Genomic DNA, 16,325 nt, shown 5'->3' with positions numbered 1-16,325 from the left:
CAAGAGCATTGTACAAAAACACTAATGAACAATAAATCTGTCTTTGGCTGTTCTGCCACACCTGTTCCTGAAGCAACAAAAATCCATTAGATGTTAGGCTTTTAAAATATTTGGATATATTGGTATATATAGTTGTAAGATATAAATACACATGAATTATCCTATTTCAGTAATTTCACAACTGCATTGCATGTGTATATGCAGGAGCACATGCTGGGTAGTGTTCATGAACTGTGGAATAATATGTGCTGGTGGGCAGTATGAAATAGTCTTCAGAAATTAACAATACATAAATTTAATTGTTTGAATGAGAATTACATGAGAAGACACACAAACTGATTTATAAGTGGTTTAGAGAGAGTATTTGAAATTCCAGTACACCTGTTTATACTTCTAGTGCTTGTTGATGTTAGAAAATATGTATAAATATGATTCATCGTGTGCTCTGTTCCCGACTTTTTTGACATGATACAGTCAGGGTTATTTTAGCATTTTCATGGCAATAATTATTCCTGAGACCATAAAAATTTCACTGCAACCTGAAATTTTTCAAAGATGGGCTGAGCTATTTTAAAAAGTCCTAAAACCTAATTGGTTTAAAGATATCATAATTGGTTTAAATATATCAGACTAGTTAGTTGGCACAGAAACAAAGTTCTATCATACTGTAATGCCCACTTTCACAGCAGCTATTGAAAAGTCACTTTCCACTTTTTTTACCTTTTCTGATATTGGTAGATTGAAATGATCCTCTGTAGGCTGACATGAGTTTATGCAGTTTGAGCTCTGGGTCAGGCAGAAAGCAAATTTTAGATCTTCATGACACTGAGTCTGAGACAACATACCCCAACAGTGTAGAAAAAAACATTAACATATGTATTAGGCTGAGATAGAGAAATTCACAAGCTTAAAGTCTAGAAAGCTTGTTCAGGTTTTGTGGTGTTTTATTGTTGGTTTTTTTTTTTCTTAACTGGTTCTCTGAATTAGCTTACAGTGTTCACTGAAGTAGCTGAAGGGAAATTGAGACTCAGCTAGTGTAGTTTTATGGCCTTTGGTTCCGAGGTGGTGTATTCTCACCTCAGTTGTATCCATCCAGCTGAATAGAGGCTCAGTAGACATACCTCAATGTCATCTGCAGGGAAGTCTATCAGCTGTCATGGGATTGAAAAGAGAAACTCTCATTTTTGTCATTAAAGTGTCTAATTCTCAAATTCTGTTCTGCTCAACAGCAATTCGGAGTCATTCTCCAGCCAAGCCTGTTCTTATTTTTGTGTCATCCAGACGTCAGACAAGGCTTACTGCCTTAGATCTCATAGCTTTCCTGGCCACAGAGGATGACCCCAAACAATGGCTGAAGATGGATGAAAGAGAGGTAGAATCATTTCACCTTCCCCATTTGTGCTTTGCTTCTATCTTATTGATGTTTGTTTGAAAAAAAATTCATATGAAACAAAAGAGTCGTTTGAGGGTAGATCTTGAAAGGGTTGTGCATATGCTAAATTTCCCTATGTATTAAAAGTAGTGACAGCATTAAGACCATAGAAGCGTCTGTGCAAGAGCTGAACTTCAGAGCACAAACTCTTTTATCTTTGTTTTTTCCTGCATATCTTATTAATGCTAGTTCCATGGTCCCAGACAACATATATCACATGGTGCAAGTCTTTGATACCAAGATAAGACAAAGACTAAAAGAAAGAGGGCTAGTGCTCTCTAAAGTTTACAGCTGGACATCTGTGACTTATAGATGTTAAGCTAAAATCTAAACCAAATCTCTTTCAGCATTTTAAGAGAAAAATCATCCTTCTCGTAAGATGCATTATGTATATGTATTTGCATATATATCTGTGTGAATATATGTACCTATGTATATACATGCATCCATCTATATTCCTATATTCCATCTATATTCCTAGATAGACAGATATACTGCAGAACCAATCATTTAGCAATGGTTGAGTCTTGCATATCAATGAAATAAATCAATGATATAAAAGAAGTAAAGAAAGCTTCTGCCAATATCTTTGTTTTAAAAATGCAAAGATTGCAAAGTCAAACACTTAGATGCTAAACTAAACACTTAGATGTTAAACAATGCTAGTGGAAAGGCTTGTTTTTTATTCCTTTTCAAGCAATATAATCTTTAATTACATTTTCTTCATTTTTTTAATCTTCCTTTGTTTACTGCAAAACATGAATGGCGGCTAAATAATAAACAACCTTTCAATATTCTCTTTTATCTGTATTCTTCAAACTGTATGCCAGATTATATTTAATTCACTCAGTTCAGCACCTGCTCTGAATGCAGTATTATTTATTTTACTGTACACTAATGGTCCTGATTATACTATATCATTGCTGCAAAACAGGTTTTTCTGGTCTATATTCAGATTTTCTAGATTTTGAAGACTAGCTTTTGCTAATTATTTCAAATCTCCTACTAGGAATTTTTGTGATAATTTAGGGTCAAAACACAGCAAAATGCAGGAATCATAAATATAAAATCCAAGTTGAATACTGTATGAATATTTATATATAATACAAATATATCATATAAATATATCATTTATATATAATGTTTTACAATTATAAATATTATATACAAAAAAGTATAGGTTTCTAGATTATATTATTTGTGTTTATTTGCTCTTTGCCAAAAGATAAAATGGGATTTCCCAGAGATAAAGCATAACATCTTTATCCTTTCTGTTTTGGATGGATTTTAAAATAGAAAATGGCTGTCTTGGCTGATAAACCACTATTACTAAAGCATATCTCAACTTGATGGTGCTTTTCTAGCTGTATGATCTCTATTTAATGTTTTCTTTAACCTAATAGAAACATTTTGTATCCAAGTTATTATTATTTAGTAGAGTACTCTAGTACCTTGTGCTGGTTTACTGTAGTAATCTCACCTGCAATTAGAATATGCACTGGGAGCTTGCCCTAAATGACTTGCATTAATATAATTTCCCCATGTCCTGGGAGCCAGTGCTGTTCTGAAAAGAACTGTAACTGAAGCTTCTTCACTTGCTGGAAAAGGGTTTTCTATTAGGAGTCTTTGAATTTCATGTTTCAGAATAAGCCTCTGAAGGTTTTGAAATAGAAGCCAACAAGGACAAGCAGACTTTGCATTTATTAGTTTAATAACATTTGCATATGATTTGTATTTGAATTAATAAGCTGAATATTTGGAGCATGAGATACCTACCAAGTTACTCAGTTCTGATTACGTAAATTTAAAAGACTGAGGATTAAGTTCTAAGTTGTTATATCTTACCACTATTATGCAGAACACAATTCTGTTTGAAGTACCCACAATTTCAAGTGGACATTTCTTTGGGCAATTATGGGACTAGTTTGTAGTTTTGTGTTTTAAATGAACATGATTAGCCTGAGTTTCATTTGACATTGAAGCAAAGGACAAAGCTCTAGTAGTGCTACCTACATAGTATATATGCTACCCAATTCTTTGATAATAATCTAATAATAATAGAAACTAATAATAATTTTTGGGGGGGGGCTAATTTTAAAAATTTAATCTCAAGTAATATTAAAGTCAGAATTAGACGTGAAACAGACAAAATTCTCTCCAGACCACTATAAAATTTTTAAGTTTGAAAAGTAGAACTAGCAAATACTTTATAGCAGGCATTCCATGTCTTAAACCATTTTCCAAAATTTCAAGTGTTTCTCAATTCCATATGGGATTAAAATGGACCAGTCAGAAGAATTAAATTTTGTGGCCTTTTAAACAACTTTTTTTCCTGTCAGTTTTTCACGTTTGGCTTTTTTTTTTTTTTTTTTTTTTGCCAACCACTATTCCTTTAGGGAGACTTACAGACAGATAACTTTATTTTCAAAATAGTTGTAATTCTTAACTGTGAAGTATTTTGAGATATAAGAGATTTTTTCATGGGTGTATACAAAGTTAGCAAGCTGTACAGCAAACCATGGCATTTTTCTTCAGTCACCCTTATTTGTATAATATTAATTTTGGCTAACATAAGATTCCTTTGAGAACTCATTAATAAATTTTGTTTAAGGGTGTAATTGGGTTTGCTACATGATGGCTAAAAGTTTGTCTGTTTATGTTAGCTTCCCGGTAGATTTCTTAAGGCTTCTTGAAATGTTCTAAAACAATGCCATCCATAATAGCTTCTAAAGGACTGATGTTGAGGTAGAGACAGATTTTTACAGCCACTAAATACGTTTTTTCCTTGTTCTTCTTTGTGATGGTATCAGAGAGATTCAGGTCTTGTGGGGAAGAGACTGGAATACAGCAGAGACCAGTACTGGTTCTTTGTTTATGTGTTGCTACCAATACTAGATCTGTGTTTATCAGCTATGCCATTGTGTTAGCTTCACTCATCTTCTCTGAAGAGATTCTCTCTGTGGTGGTAAACCAGGCTCTTGTTTGAAGCTTGTGATGAATGAGTCTGTTCACAAACTTCCAGGCTGCTTTTCACAGTACTCTCAGATAACAGGCAAATCCACTTCCATTTTTGCCACCCAGCTCCAAATATCAAATTCAGGCAGCATATCAATCAGTTATATTTCAAATGACATGAATTTGCATGAACCTTCTGGAAAACATATTTGTATGTAGAATTGACATATAGAAACAACCCTTCAACTGTTGCCACTAAAGTAGATAACAGCATGCCTGGATCATGGAGAAGTCATGCAAGATGTTCTTTCCCTCACAGGAGTCATTATCTAACAGGTGCAACTGAATTATAGTTGAGAAGGAATTTTGTTATACAGGCATCTACTGAAAAATATACATCTTATAGGCAGCTTCATTAGGTTTTGGGAATGGTTCTTCCTGGACATTTTCCTTGAATTCCATGTCTGATATGCAGGTTTTGGCTCATACCCATTACAGTATTCAGAAAGTTGAAAGGTATTCAGAAAGTTGAGACAGCAGTCAATCTTCATAAAACTGGCCAGTACTTAATGAAAATTGTTGTTTCTAATACTACTAAGTTTTGCAGTTCTGCTGGACCTATTGCTGCACTAAAATAGTTAAATTTGTTTCATAGATCCTATCCAACTAAGTTTCAGGCTCTGTGCATGCTTTTTTGTGAAGAAATGGCCACTCACTGATGCATTACATATACTTTAGTCTGACCAAGGAAACCTCCAATGATGTTTAAAATACCCTACATACCAGGATTTGTAGCTGATGCTTTAAAGCTCATCCCTACATTTTCCAACTGCACATGCAGACATTCTTCAGGATTTAAGCAACACTGCTACAGTTCATCCAGAGTATGAGTGGGCAGTCTCAAGAGAAAAAATAATAGTTTAGAGCCTTTGAGATGTTTTTTTAATTTTTCTGTAAGTTGCATTGTCCATATGCATTCCAAAATTTCTCTCTCTTACAATGTGTTCCAAGACTGAGTTTATTTTTCAACAAAGACTGAAGAAGCAGCAGCTTCCCCCAGTCATGCTTTTGAGGCACAGGTGCATCATCACAGAAATGTGAATGGGCAGTGCATCTCAAGGAGGAGACTGCATCTATAAATAGAGTGGTTCTTCATTTCTTTTTCTTGTTCTTTGATGCCAGCATGCCCATGGAAAAAGAAAATGCTATGCTTACCCTGTTTTTTTTGTATAATCATTAGAGGATTTTTAATTATACACTTACTGGCTAAAATTCTAATTTGGACTTGTCAGCTAGGACTGTCATGTTCAAGCTTACAAGCCATTACTTATCTTGTTAAAAGGGACAATAGCTCAGATTATCGTTTCGGATAATCTGACAGTGCCACCAGTTTCTGATGGTCAGCTTGGGTAAGATCAGTTATACTGTTCTACATTAGGAGCTGACTAAAGTGGAACAAGTCCTTCTCTGTCAGAAATTGCATCTACATCTGTGGTGGCAGAAGATGTTGCAATCTTTTTACAACATAATTTATTAGAATCAAGTTTTCAGTTTATTTATTTTTCTCTAATGTTTTTACAGCCTTTTGTTTTTAACCTAAAACAAAAGTACAAAAGTAGTATTTATGGTTTATTGTTTGAAGTTAGAATGCAGTTCTCACCAGCAGACAAGCAGGGTGTTTTCTTATTTGTTTGGTGGAGTTTCTTTAAAATTTATTCCTTGTCCAGATACTTGGATTTATTCTTCTTTAATATTTACAGTGCAACGAGGGAGAAGAAATGTACCAGTGTATATAGTTTTAACTTTACCCACAATGGTTTTTGCATTCTGCTTTGTGCATCATTTGGCCATCTGCATCTTGTTAAGACTGCTCTTTATGAAACCTCTAGAAATAACTTATATCCTTTAGCACAGAGATACCTGCAGTAATATTCCATAGCATCCATATCAGGCAATAGTTTGCTTCCACAGAATTCAAGGGCTCTTGAATGAAGGGCATTCATTGACTCTAGAAGAATGAATCAGAGCCATCCTGATTTTGCCATTTCAGACATGTGAGTGTATAAACATGTGTGCAATAATTATGGATAAGTATGTGTGTGTTTGTATACTGTGTGGAAATACACATAGCTGTATGTGTGAAAGGGAATTAAATTTTACCAATAGTCAGTTTTCATTGTTAGTAAAAAAAAAAACAAAGAAAAAACCCAAAACAAACAAACAAAAAAAAAATCTTAAAAATTCTTGGAAAGACAAAAGATGGCTTTTCCTTCCCTAACCTGTAAATCAAACAACCTATTATCTCCATGTTAATGTTTTGAGGTAATGTTGTGCTGTAAAACAGGAACAGTAGAATCTGGTCTCTGTCATGAACGGGCATATTGCAGTCATTTAGATGTGTCTTTTAGTGTTAAATGTTTTATTATATTAGTATTCTTTATTATATTATTATATAATCTTAAATATGACTTAATAATATTTCTCAACTGTTTAAAACACATTTGAAAATGTTCCTTGAATTATATTATTTGAGTTGTTTTAGGCAGCTTGTTCTGTGTGGGATAGCTCTGAAGTATAAGCCAATTCTTCATCAAAAATATTTTCTTAAGATTATTTTTTTTTCCTGCCTTTAAAGATCAGGAGGGTACCCAAGAATGATTTCTAAGTGTTTCAGTCATTATAGAAGTTCAGCTTCCTTCTACAAGATGTTGGTTTTATGACACAAAAGTGTGTCATAAAAATTAACATTTAGTTATAACAAGGAGATGTTTTTATTTCACTTAACATCTGTAGCAGATGTGAAATATGTAATTATTTTTGTAAAAGACTTCATAACTTTCACGATTCTTTTGTTTGGCAGATCTTTCTTCTATTGGGCATTTTAGACAATTGATAAGCATTATTCAGTGGCATATGGTCTGAGTCTGACGTGCTTTGAAAAGAGTAGAGAGTACTAATAATGAGGATTCTGTGAAAATGGGAAAACCAGCACAACAGATATGCTTTGAGAAAGTATGGGGTTTTAGCATCTTGAAACAATATATCACACTCAAAGGGACAGAATTGGGCTGCACAATCTGTTAGCTCATTCTTGTCCAATCTGGTCTCCTCCTTTCTTTTGGAGCCAGCATTGTCATCAACTTGCTGAATTATACTCTGACTGGAATGTATTTCAGGCACAGGGTAATGTATCTGCTTAAATGGAATCCTATCTTTCTACAAAAGCTTTTTAAGTATAATAAATTTAAAATATATAAAAAAAAGTTCTATTAGCTTAAAGTAAATGGTTCAACAGTTTACATATGTGCAGGAACAAAGAAAATTACTACTTAGTAGTTTGAGAAAAATCTGGTTTGTTTAGGAATTAGAATAGAAAATGTAGAAATAAAGTTTATTTTTTAGAATAAATATTTTGCAGTGCTACCAGGTTCCCAAATTGGTTTTCAGGAGATATTTTTCTTTGTTCATCAAAAAAAAAAAAGCTATGAAAGATAGCCAAACCTTTCAGCCTGTGCCTGATCCTGCTTGTGTATGAGTCCAGGGAAAAATCTCTTCCTGGCATTAAGTTCCCTGCATTGGTGTTGTACAGGGCTTTTTTAATGCCAGTACAATGTGTATTTCCTTATATTATTTTAATATATTTTTTCTGTTCTTAAGATAACACAGATTTCATTTATCCTTCTGTGAGTAAAACTACATGACAGTTGTTTTCAGAAAGATAAATAGTAATTGAGTCATAACAATTCAGAAATGTTAGATTTGTTTTATAGTCACAGTGCTGTGTCTGTTTCTGGTTAATGAACCTATTAATTGTACCATTATTTCTTAATAGAAAGTTATAATATTCTTACACTACACTGACATAAGGGAGTTACATTTTTAAATAAATTGTCATGAGAATTTTAAGCCTTGGTTTGTGCCTATGGGTAAAACAGTTATGTTTATTACAGTGATTTATGTGAAAGTAAGGGGTCAGCTAAAAATGACTAGGATTCCCTGCTGCTAAAATGACAGGATAGCAGTACATGTGCCAGTGCTCCTGCTAAGGGTTCTTTAGTTTTCCTGTGGTAAATTACACTGCTTTGCAGGTATGACTAACAGCACCACAGGCCACCGCTGTAATACGAGTCAGAGGGGAAAAAAAATAACCACCGCTGATTGTAAAAGCAAGAAGAACATCTTTGAATAAATTCCCAGCAGTGTGAAATTAGGATGTTTTGTGCTGGCAACTCTATGGCAGAAAGGTTTACCTCAGGTTGTGTGCTGGAAATAGCTCCCAGTGTAAAAGCCATGTGTGCTGAAGGGAGCAGTCTAATCACTATAGACTAATCCAAATCAGCTAACTTGATCCCTGTACTGTTCTAGAGGAAAAGGTGGTTTAGATTCATTATTTTCCCAATATCATGTTCTTTTAATGTGAATAATGAAATTATTGTCTTAGGAATTTGCTTGTTCCCTTATGTTAAAGACATGACTATCATAAGGTGCTGATTCGTGTTGGGGAGAAGAAAAATTAATTCAGCAATGTAGTATCTTTTGTCAATTCTTGAATGCAGAAACCGACTAAACTCTAAATACATTTTTTTGCTTTTCACATATTTACCAATTTTGTTTTCTGCTTTTTTCGCCCTAATTTTCTCTTCAATAAATACACATAGTTATCATTTCTTAAAGTGTGTACATAGGCACAAGGAGCCTATGCAGTACTAGTACCAATTAATAAACCTGTAGTAAAAAAATCATTAATAAGTTTAATAATATTTTTAGTATTATATGTTGATGGTCATAATTGTAGAGAAAACAGTATATGTGTTCCCATTTTATCCAGATATTTTTTAATCTTAGAAAAACAACTCTTTAGGATGGGTCATAATTCATGCTGTCTGCACTGAAGTCACATGTCTACTTGTTGACTAGAGAAATCAAAGGTTTGCTGATGGTATCTAGATAGAAAAACTTTATCCTTTAACATATCCTCCTTTCATTCATCTCTTTACTCTCTTCGACTTATCTACCCCTTTTCTTGCTTCCCTTTCCTAAATGGACTTATTCTCAATTCATTGGGTTTCTTCCTTTCTGCTCCCTTCCTTTTCAGTGTTTTATGGACCCTTTCACTCTTGTAAGCACCCTTTTCTTTTATATGTGCTAGATCAGTTTATACAACAAACTTTCCATGTCCTATGGTACAGGAAACTCTTAGGAACGTCCAGGCAACTGCACTGTGAGGGGAAATAAAGTTTAGGAGCTTCCATTGACAGATGAAATAGATCTGTCAAAAGTTGAACAATGACTTTTTTTAATTAGTTTCCCTGTTACTGCCATCAGTTGTGGTTCTGTTAGTCAAGATTACTTCAACAAATAGACTTTTTAAATGCTTTGCAATTTACTCTTCCTGACAAAATTGATTGATTTACAAAATCTATGTTGTTTGTTTGTTTTAAAATTCTCAGTATGGTCTGTTATATTCTCTAGATTTTTTTTGTACCTTTTAAGGATTCTTTTTATATTAGTAGCAACATGTTACTTGAGTTTAGAGATGTGAATCATTTTATTCACATTAAGATGTGAGAATTATAAAACACAGGAAATATTTTGAGAGGTTACAATCTTGAACATCAGAAGTGAAACACCTCAGAGTCCTACGTAGAAATTAAGGTATCACTGTAGTCGTATGATGCTATCATATCTCAGTCCTTTGGAGAACTCAGTCTGAGGTGGGGCTGAACACTATGTCCAAATTATTCAGTTACCCTAATTTGTTCTGCACTACTGTTTTTTTCTCTAACCTTGGCTATACCTCCTATGACCATGAATGATTCTGCCCCAAGTATGCAATATCATCATGCCACTGCTGGTGGCACCAGGAAACCACTAATAAGAGCCTAAATTTTTAAATTCCTGGCTATAATTATATTAAAATCACATAAAATAATAAATGGCCTTAGAAATAAAACAAGACAAATAATTTTGAATGGCAGAATTATTTAACAAGACAGTTTTGTTCATTATTACTAAGAGGCTTTTCACAGAGGTCATATACAAAGATAAATAAGCTTATTATCAAATTTATGACTTGAAAATGTAGGCAAGAAAGATAGTTAAATGATAGTAGTAAAAACGATTCCAGGAGTTATTGACATCAGATTTTAAATAATTAGTAATAATAATAAAAATAGCTTTTTATCTGGACTTCTGAAAGTTTTAAATGAACACACTTAATAGATGTTGGATTTCACTACAGACTTTGAGTCTATAAATCACAAACTCACACTCAAAAAAAAATTCAAATTAATTTGCATTTCAGCATGTGAAAAGGAAGCTTTCTTGATGAATAATAATTACAAAATTATCAAACTGAGGAATAGTCTTATCTGTTCAAAGGCATTAGAGAGAGCCAAATTTATTTTTCATGACTGCTGTTATGTTACTGGTTGCAGGGATTTGCTATGTTTTTATACCAGTCCTAACCCCTTTGATACTAGGGATTGCATTAAACAAACACAGAACAGAATGCACAGTATTTGTGAGACCTGTCAAGATATTTTCAGCATTTTCATTTCCTTGTCTGTGTTACTTAGCATGTCAATAAAGTCATGTGCATTTTGTATTCCACCCCCATTGTTAATACAGTACTTTTTTAAACAAAACCAGTCTTTTCAGAAACTGAAGAAGGCTCTGATTTCCTGCTTGTTTAAACAGCATAAAGCAAATTATCATTGCTACAAAAAGAAATAAAAAATCAAGATAAGGAAGCTAAAAGTTAAAAATTTCTTAGTAATCTGTTCTAAAGCCTGCAATTATTCTTTCTGTTACAGATGAACGACATTATAGTCACAGTCAGAGATTCAAATCTGAAGCTGACACTTGCTTTTGGAATAGGCATGCACCATGCGGGTCTGCATGAAAGGGACAGGAAAACTGTGGAAGAATTGTTTGTGAACTGCAAAATCCAGGTACACATGTTCTTTTTGAATCCTGCTGTAATGAGTTTTACATGGAATTTTAAAAGTTGGCTTTTTGTTACATATACCTCATTAATCTTTCTTTTTGTCTTAGGTTCTTATTGCCACAAGCACATTAGCTTGGGGTGTAAATTTTCCAGCTCATTTAGTAATTGTTAAAGGAACAGAATACTACGATGGAAAAACAAGGCGTTACGTGGATTATCCCATTACAGGTACTCACATGAATTATGGAAATGTTCAAATCCTGAAATATATTTCTAGCGCATGCAAATGACCTGAATTATTTAGTAACTGAATTTGGATAAAGACTAGGAGAGATGAGGTAAGGGTTTTTTCCTTGTTTAATGCAAGTTGTCAGAGAACTCTTAAGATTTTATACAATAATGAAAGTGTTTCTGTTTCACAAATCTTTTTTTCATTCTAAACTCCTTTATTGTGTATCACCCAAAATAGACATTAAACAATTAAAGGGACAATATAAAGCCTAGTCTCCATATCTAGTTAACTAGGTAATTGTATAAAAGAAACTTTTCAAGAGTGGAGTCTTTTTTTCATTTCTTAAACCTTTTCTAAATAGAAAGAAATCTTTAAAAGCAAACTTAGCCGTGGTTTGAAATGCAACAGTTGAATCACACATGTATGAGAAAATAAAATGTATACATAGTCTCTTGGTAGTAAACAAAAAACCTTAACTGGCCTGGTATCTTCAGTGATATAAAGGATACTTCAGAAATAAGCAGCTAAATTAAATATTTGAATTTCTGGCTTGATACAAACTTTTGTTGCTTTCTGGCTCTGGTAAACTCCAGTTTTCATAAAATGTTCTGCAGTGTTTTCAGCAAGCTGAAGAAAGTGAACCATAGAAGATCTTTTTTCAGAATTCAGACAGGGAGAATATTTATCTGGATGGTACTAAGTTTGAAGAATGAGGACAAGCTAAATTTATTCCAGGTTTCCTGTTCTGTTTTCCCTTTCTCTTTTCTGAAGAGAAAGTTTATTATTAAATGTTCATATACTACGCTAGCGATGTGTACACCTAAGGACAATCTAAGTGGTATTAGTTAGGTAAATACAGAGTTTGCATCTTTTTAGCCATGGACTGTCTTTTCATCAAGAGAAGCTTAGTAACATGAAAAAAAAAGCTCAAACTGAAAATGCTACAGGGGTTACTTCTTCAAATAACCCATCATAGAGCTTAATTTAGTGGTTAGTGCTCTGCAGGAAACTTGGGATCAGTTTCCAGACCAACTCTCTTTTTCAAAGATTCTGATCTGACCTGGGATCTTAGCCATGCACACTTGTATTTTGTGACAGACTTTGGCTGATGTGAACTTAGGGAAAGCAGTCTCTGCAGCGAAGTCGTATCGCGCTCATGCCGACTGGGAGAGCCATGATGATCATTTATTACTGAATGGGGAAAAGTGGCGAGGAAAGAAATCAACGGAAGTTTCAAATTTTATGTTGAATCCATGGCACTGTCAGAAATCAGTAACAGAGAAAATAATATATTTAAAAGAAATCAGAGACTCAATAAACAGTGCAGACTTACTATGCTGTTGGAGGAATCTGTTGTACAAGCTCACACAAAGGCTTCAGGGAATGCTGATATTTTCACTCTTTATTGCCATTTTTAATTCAGGTAGCTTCAACACTGGGTGTTGTTCAATTCCTGAATTTTCAGTAAGACTTGGGGCAGGGGAGGGGGTGAATGGAATACCATCATCTGTGATGAAAGCATTCAGATTTTGTTGTCTGCACTGCAACAGAAAATGCAGATTCCTTATTTTATGAAGAAACATATGGTGTGGTTTTCCTAAAGCATTTTTATTTTTAACTTTCTAGAGAGTATTTATGCATCTGGAACTTCTGTGGGATAGGTAGTACAGTTTTGCTGCAGCAATAAAATGAAACTGTAATTAATTTCTTAATTTCTTTCTGAAATACTTCCAAAAGTTTAACAATACAATCTTTAATGCTGCCCTCAAGTTATGCTTTCAATGTTCCATCATGGTATGACTTGGCTTCTCCCTAGTAAAGTTACCTTTCTGTGTCAGGAATTCATTTGGTTCCAAGAAAACAGCTGAGGGCAGAATGAATCACTCTGGAGTGTTCAGCAATTTCAAAATAAGCAAGAATGCTTCTTTGAATGAAGTCAGAGGTTTTGGGGAGGACTTTTTCTCAGTTAACAGTCATTTATTTAGTCAGCCAGTTGGATCATAGTTAATATTTCAGGAGTTTAGTCCAGTGGTTAAAAGCAGCCGAGCAACATATAGTCAGTAAAGAAAATATTGAGTTTGGATAATTACATAGTGGATATTGGCAAAAATAATTTCCTGATGCTTTTTTGTAAGTCCATTTCCTATATGGTATTATGCACATTTTAATTCACCACACAGAATAGCAAGAAGTTGTTTCATCACCCTCCTGTGCACATACCTATTCAGAAGCAGCAGATTTAAACTAGTTTCATTTTACATCTTAATGTAACTCCTTAGCTAACAAAAGGAATAAACTGATAAAAAACATTGCTTTCTATACACAAGTCAGTACACAAGTGAAAATGTGTTACTAAAAACTCACAATTGGGCTGTCTGTTTCTCCTGTTATGGTCAGTTGATGCATCCCATTATTTACTTTCTGGATTCTCCTTCCTCAACAGAGCTTTGGGCCAAAAACTTACTTAAATAAATCATTTCAAAATGCCAGGTGTTGCAAGCCACATACTGGGCAGGTATGATAGAGCTCATATGGAATACACAAAACAATAAAACTTGTAAAATAAAGATGTAAAACTTATTATTGCTTTCCATTGCTTCTTCTAAGTTAAATAGGAGTTGCAGGTACCAGGAGGATTCAGAGCCTTGGTGAATGAGACACAAAACAACCTATGCACTTCTCCAATGAAGAGAACACAAACAAATAGATGATAAGCATGGTTATCCTTGGGGGCAGGTAGCAAGTTGAGCATCTTTTGCATAAACTAGTATTTTCAGTGTTTATAGAAGTCATTAATTAGTATTTACAAATAATGGTGTCTTGGTAGCGTGTCTGAACCAGCTTCTAAATTTGTATATTATGATGTGATGTAGGGACAACATACGATATGAAACCATCTCTACTCCAGTGCTAATAACTAATACAACTTTTTTAAGTGGTAAATATCATAGTGCTCAGTAATTAGAAATTGCCTATACCATTTTATCTCTAAAGTACTCAAAACCTAGGAAATTGTATCTAGCAGAAAAGCCTACATGAGGAACTTGTGTAAGTGTGAAGTCAAGTATTTGAAAATAAGGAAATTATAGACAATTGTCATTATAGCATTCGTGAGTTCTCTTACTCATCATCTTTATTGCATGTGAAAAAATGAAGGATGGATGTGGAATGGAAGGAGAGTAAAGGCAATTAATATTAGATATAATTCTAGATTCTATCACAATCTAGATTCTTTAAGTGTACAAGAAGATTGTCTCTGACAGAAAGATGTTCATCATAACTTTATCTGAGATGGAATAAAACTTAGAAATGTCAAATCCAATAGGGCAGACAAGGCCAAAGTAATGCAAAAAAACTATATTGTACATTATACCAACATAAATACATTTATTTATACATCCAAACAAATATTTGGTTTATACATTATTGTCTCTCTGGCAGATGTGCTTCAGATGATGGGGCGTGCTGGCAGACCACAGTTCGATGACCAAGGAAAAGCTGTCATTCTAGTTCATGATATTAAGAAAGACTTCTACAAAAAATTCCTTTATGAACCTTTCCCAGTGGAATCAAGGTAAAGATAAAGCAATCAGAAAAGCTGATCAAACTATAAACAGTACTATAAATGAGGGACAGAGGAAATGGAAACAAAATCCCCTGTGCTGGATAAGTCCTAAATATTGGGGTCAAGAGGAAGACGATTTAAAAAAAGAAATTACCCATCTTTATGTAGAAAAATCCTTTCTTCCACGAGGTTTGAAGCACTGCTTAGCTCATCAGTTCATTCCCAAATAATACCACAAGTTCCTCTCCATTTCTGGGTGTTGTCTCAGACGTGTGAAAGCACAAACTGTTCTTCAAGGGCAGTGTTTAGGACAACTATCCATGATCCTCAGAACCCTCTTTGAAATTCTGTGACAAGTTACTAATAGGAAAAAAAACAAGGTGAGTTTCTAGCACTTTTTACCTAGAGTATTTGTGTCATTATAGATATCACATTCTTGAAAGTCTCAAAAGTTCAAAAAGTTTGAAGTTCAAGTTTACATGTTATAAACTCTTACTAATACAGTTTTAACATATCTTTCCCTATAAAATTGCAAGATTTTTGTGAGAAGTGTAGAAACAGCACCTTTAGCCTCTTGTAACCTAGTTGATGCAAAGCTTGCTGTCCAACGTAATGTAATTTGTGCCTTGATTTTGATATTTTTTATGTATTTAGTTGTTCAGTGAGAAGCCGAACTAGTTACATTGGTCTCCTGTAGAGGAATGTTTCATGGAGCAGTGCTCAGACATCTAATAAAGCATGAACATTACTGAAAGCTTTTCTCAGTGGTGAAGAATTCACAGTATTGTTCTCCTAAGGAAACTTTATCCTTCAACATAAGTGATAATGGGACCTCTATCTGCTCAGGAAACTTGTTGGAGTTTGAGAGTGCAATACACCTTTGAAATGTAGTTGAAACAGACTGGTCTATTTGAAAGTTAATTTCTGTGGTGCACAGACAGACATACAATTTTTGCAAACAAAGAATGTGGAAACATACACTTCATTTCCTTAGGAAACCACACTTTTTTTTAACAGAGAAATTGCACTTAGCACAAAAGTCCAGGAGTTGAACTTCTTCAAAATGATAGCTAATAAGTCAAAAGAGTGGTGAGATTAAAATGTTGATGATATATCCAGACTGCATGGCATTGGCATAAACTAAGAAATATCTCTATTCCTTGGGAAGTGGTGTTTCAAAAGAAAGAAATCA

The 16,325-nt window shown here is 33.9% G+C and overlaps 1 protein-coding gene across 2 annotated transcripts in view; it reads left to right on the top strand.

Moving 5' to 3' along the window:
• ASCC3 (activating signal cointegrator 1 complex subunit 3) overlaps positions 1 to 16,325 on the top strand; it is a 249,556-nt gene that overhangs the window by 181,796 nt on the left and 51,435 nt on the right. For both annotated transcript variants that reach the window (XM_068184147.1, XM_068184148.1), the window contains exons 30-33: positions 1,230 to 1,372; positions 11,203 to 11,340; positions 11,444 to 11,564; positions 15,010 to 15,142. In XM_068184147.1, the coding sequence (XP_068040248.1) occupies positions 1,230 to 1,372; positions 11,203 to 11,340; positions 11,444 to 11,564; positions 15,010 to 15,142 (535 nt within the window). The remainder of the gene's footprint in view (positions 1 to 1,229; positions 1,373 to 11,202; positions 11,341 to 11,443; positions 11,565 to 15,009; positions 15,143 to 16,325) is intronic.

Source organism: Anomalospiza imberbis, chromosome 3 (genome assembly GCF_031753505.1).
Source record: "Anomalospiza imberbis isolate Cuckoo-Finch-1a 21T00152 chromosome 3, ASM3175350v1, whole genome shotgun sequence".
NCBI classification, from domain to species: Eukaryota; Metazoa; Chordata; class Aves; order Passeriformes; family Viduidae; genus Anomalospiza; species Anomalospiza imberbis.
Note: the sequence above shows the minus strand (reverse complement) of the source record. Positions and strands in the feature narration are given on the sequence as shown.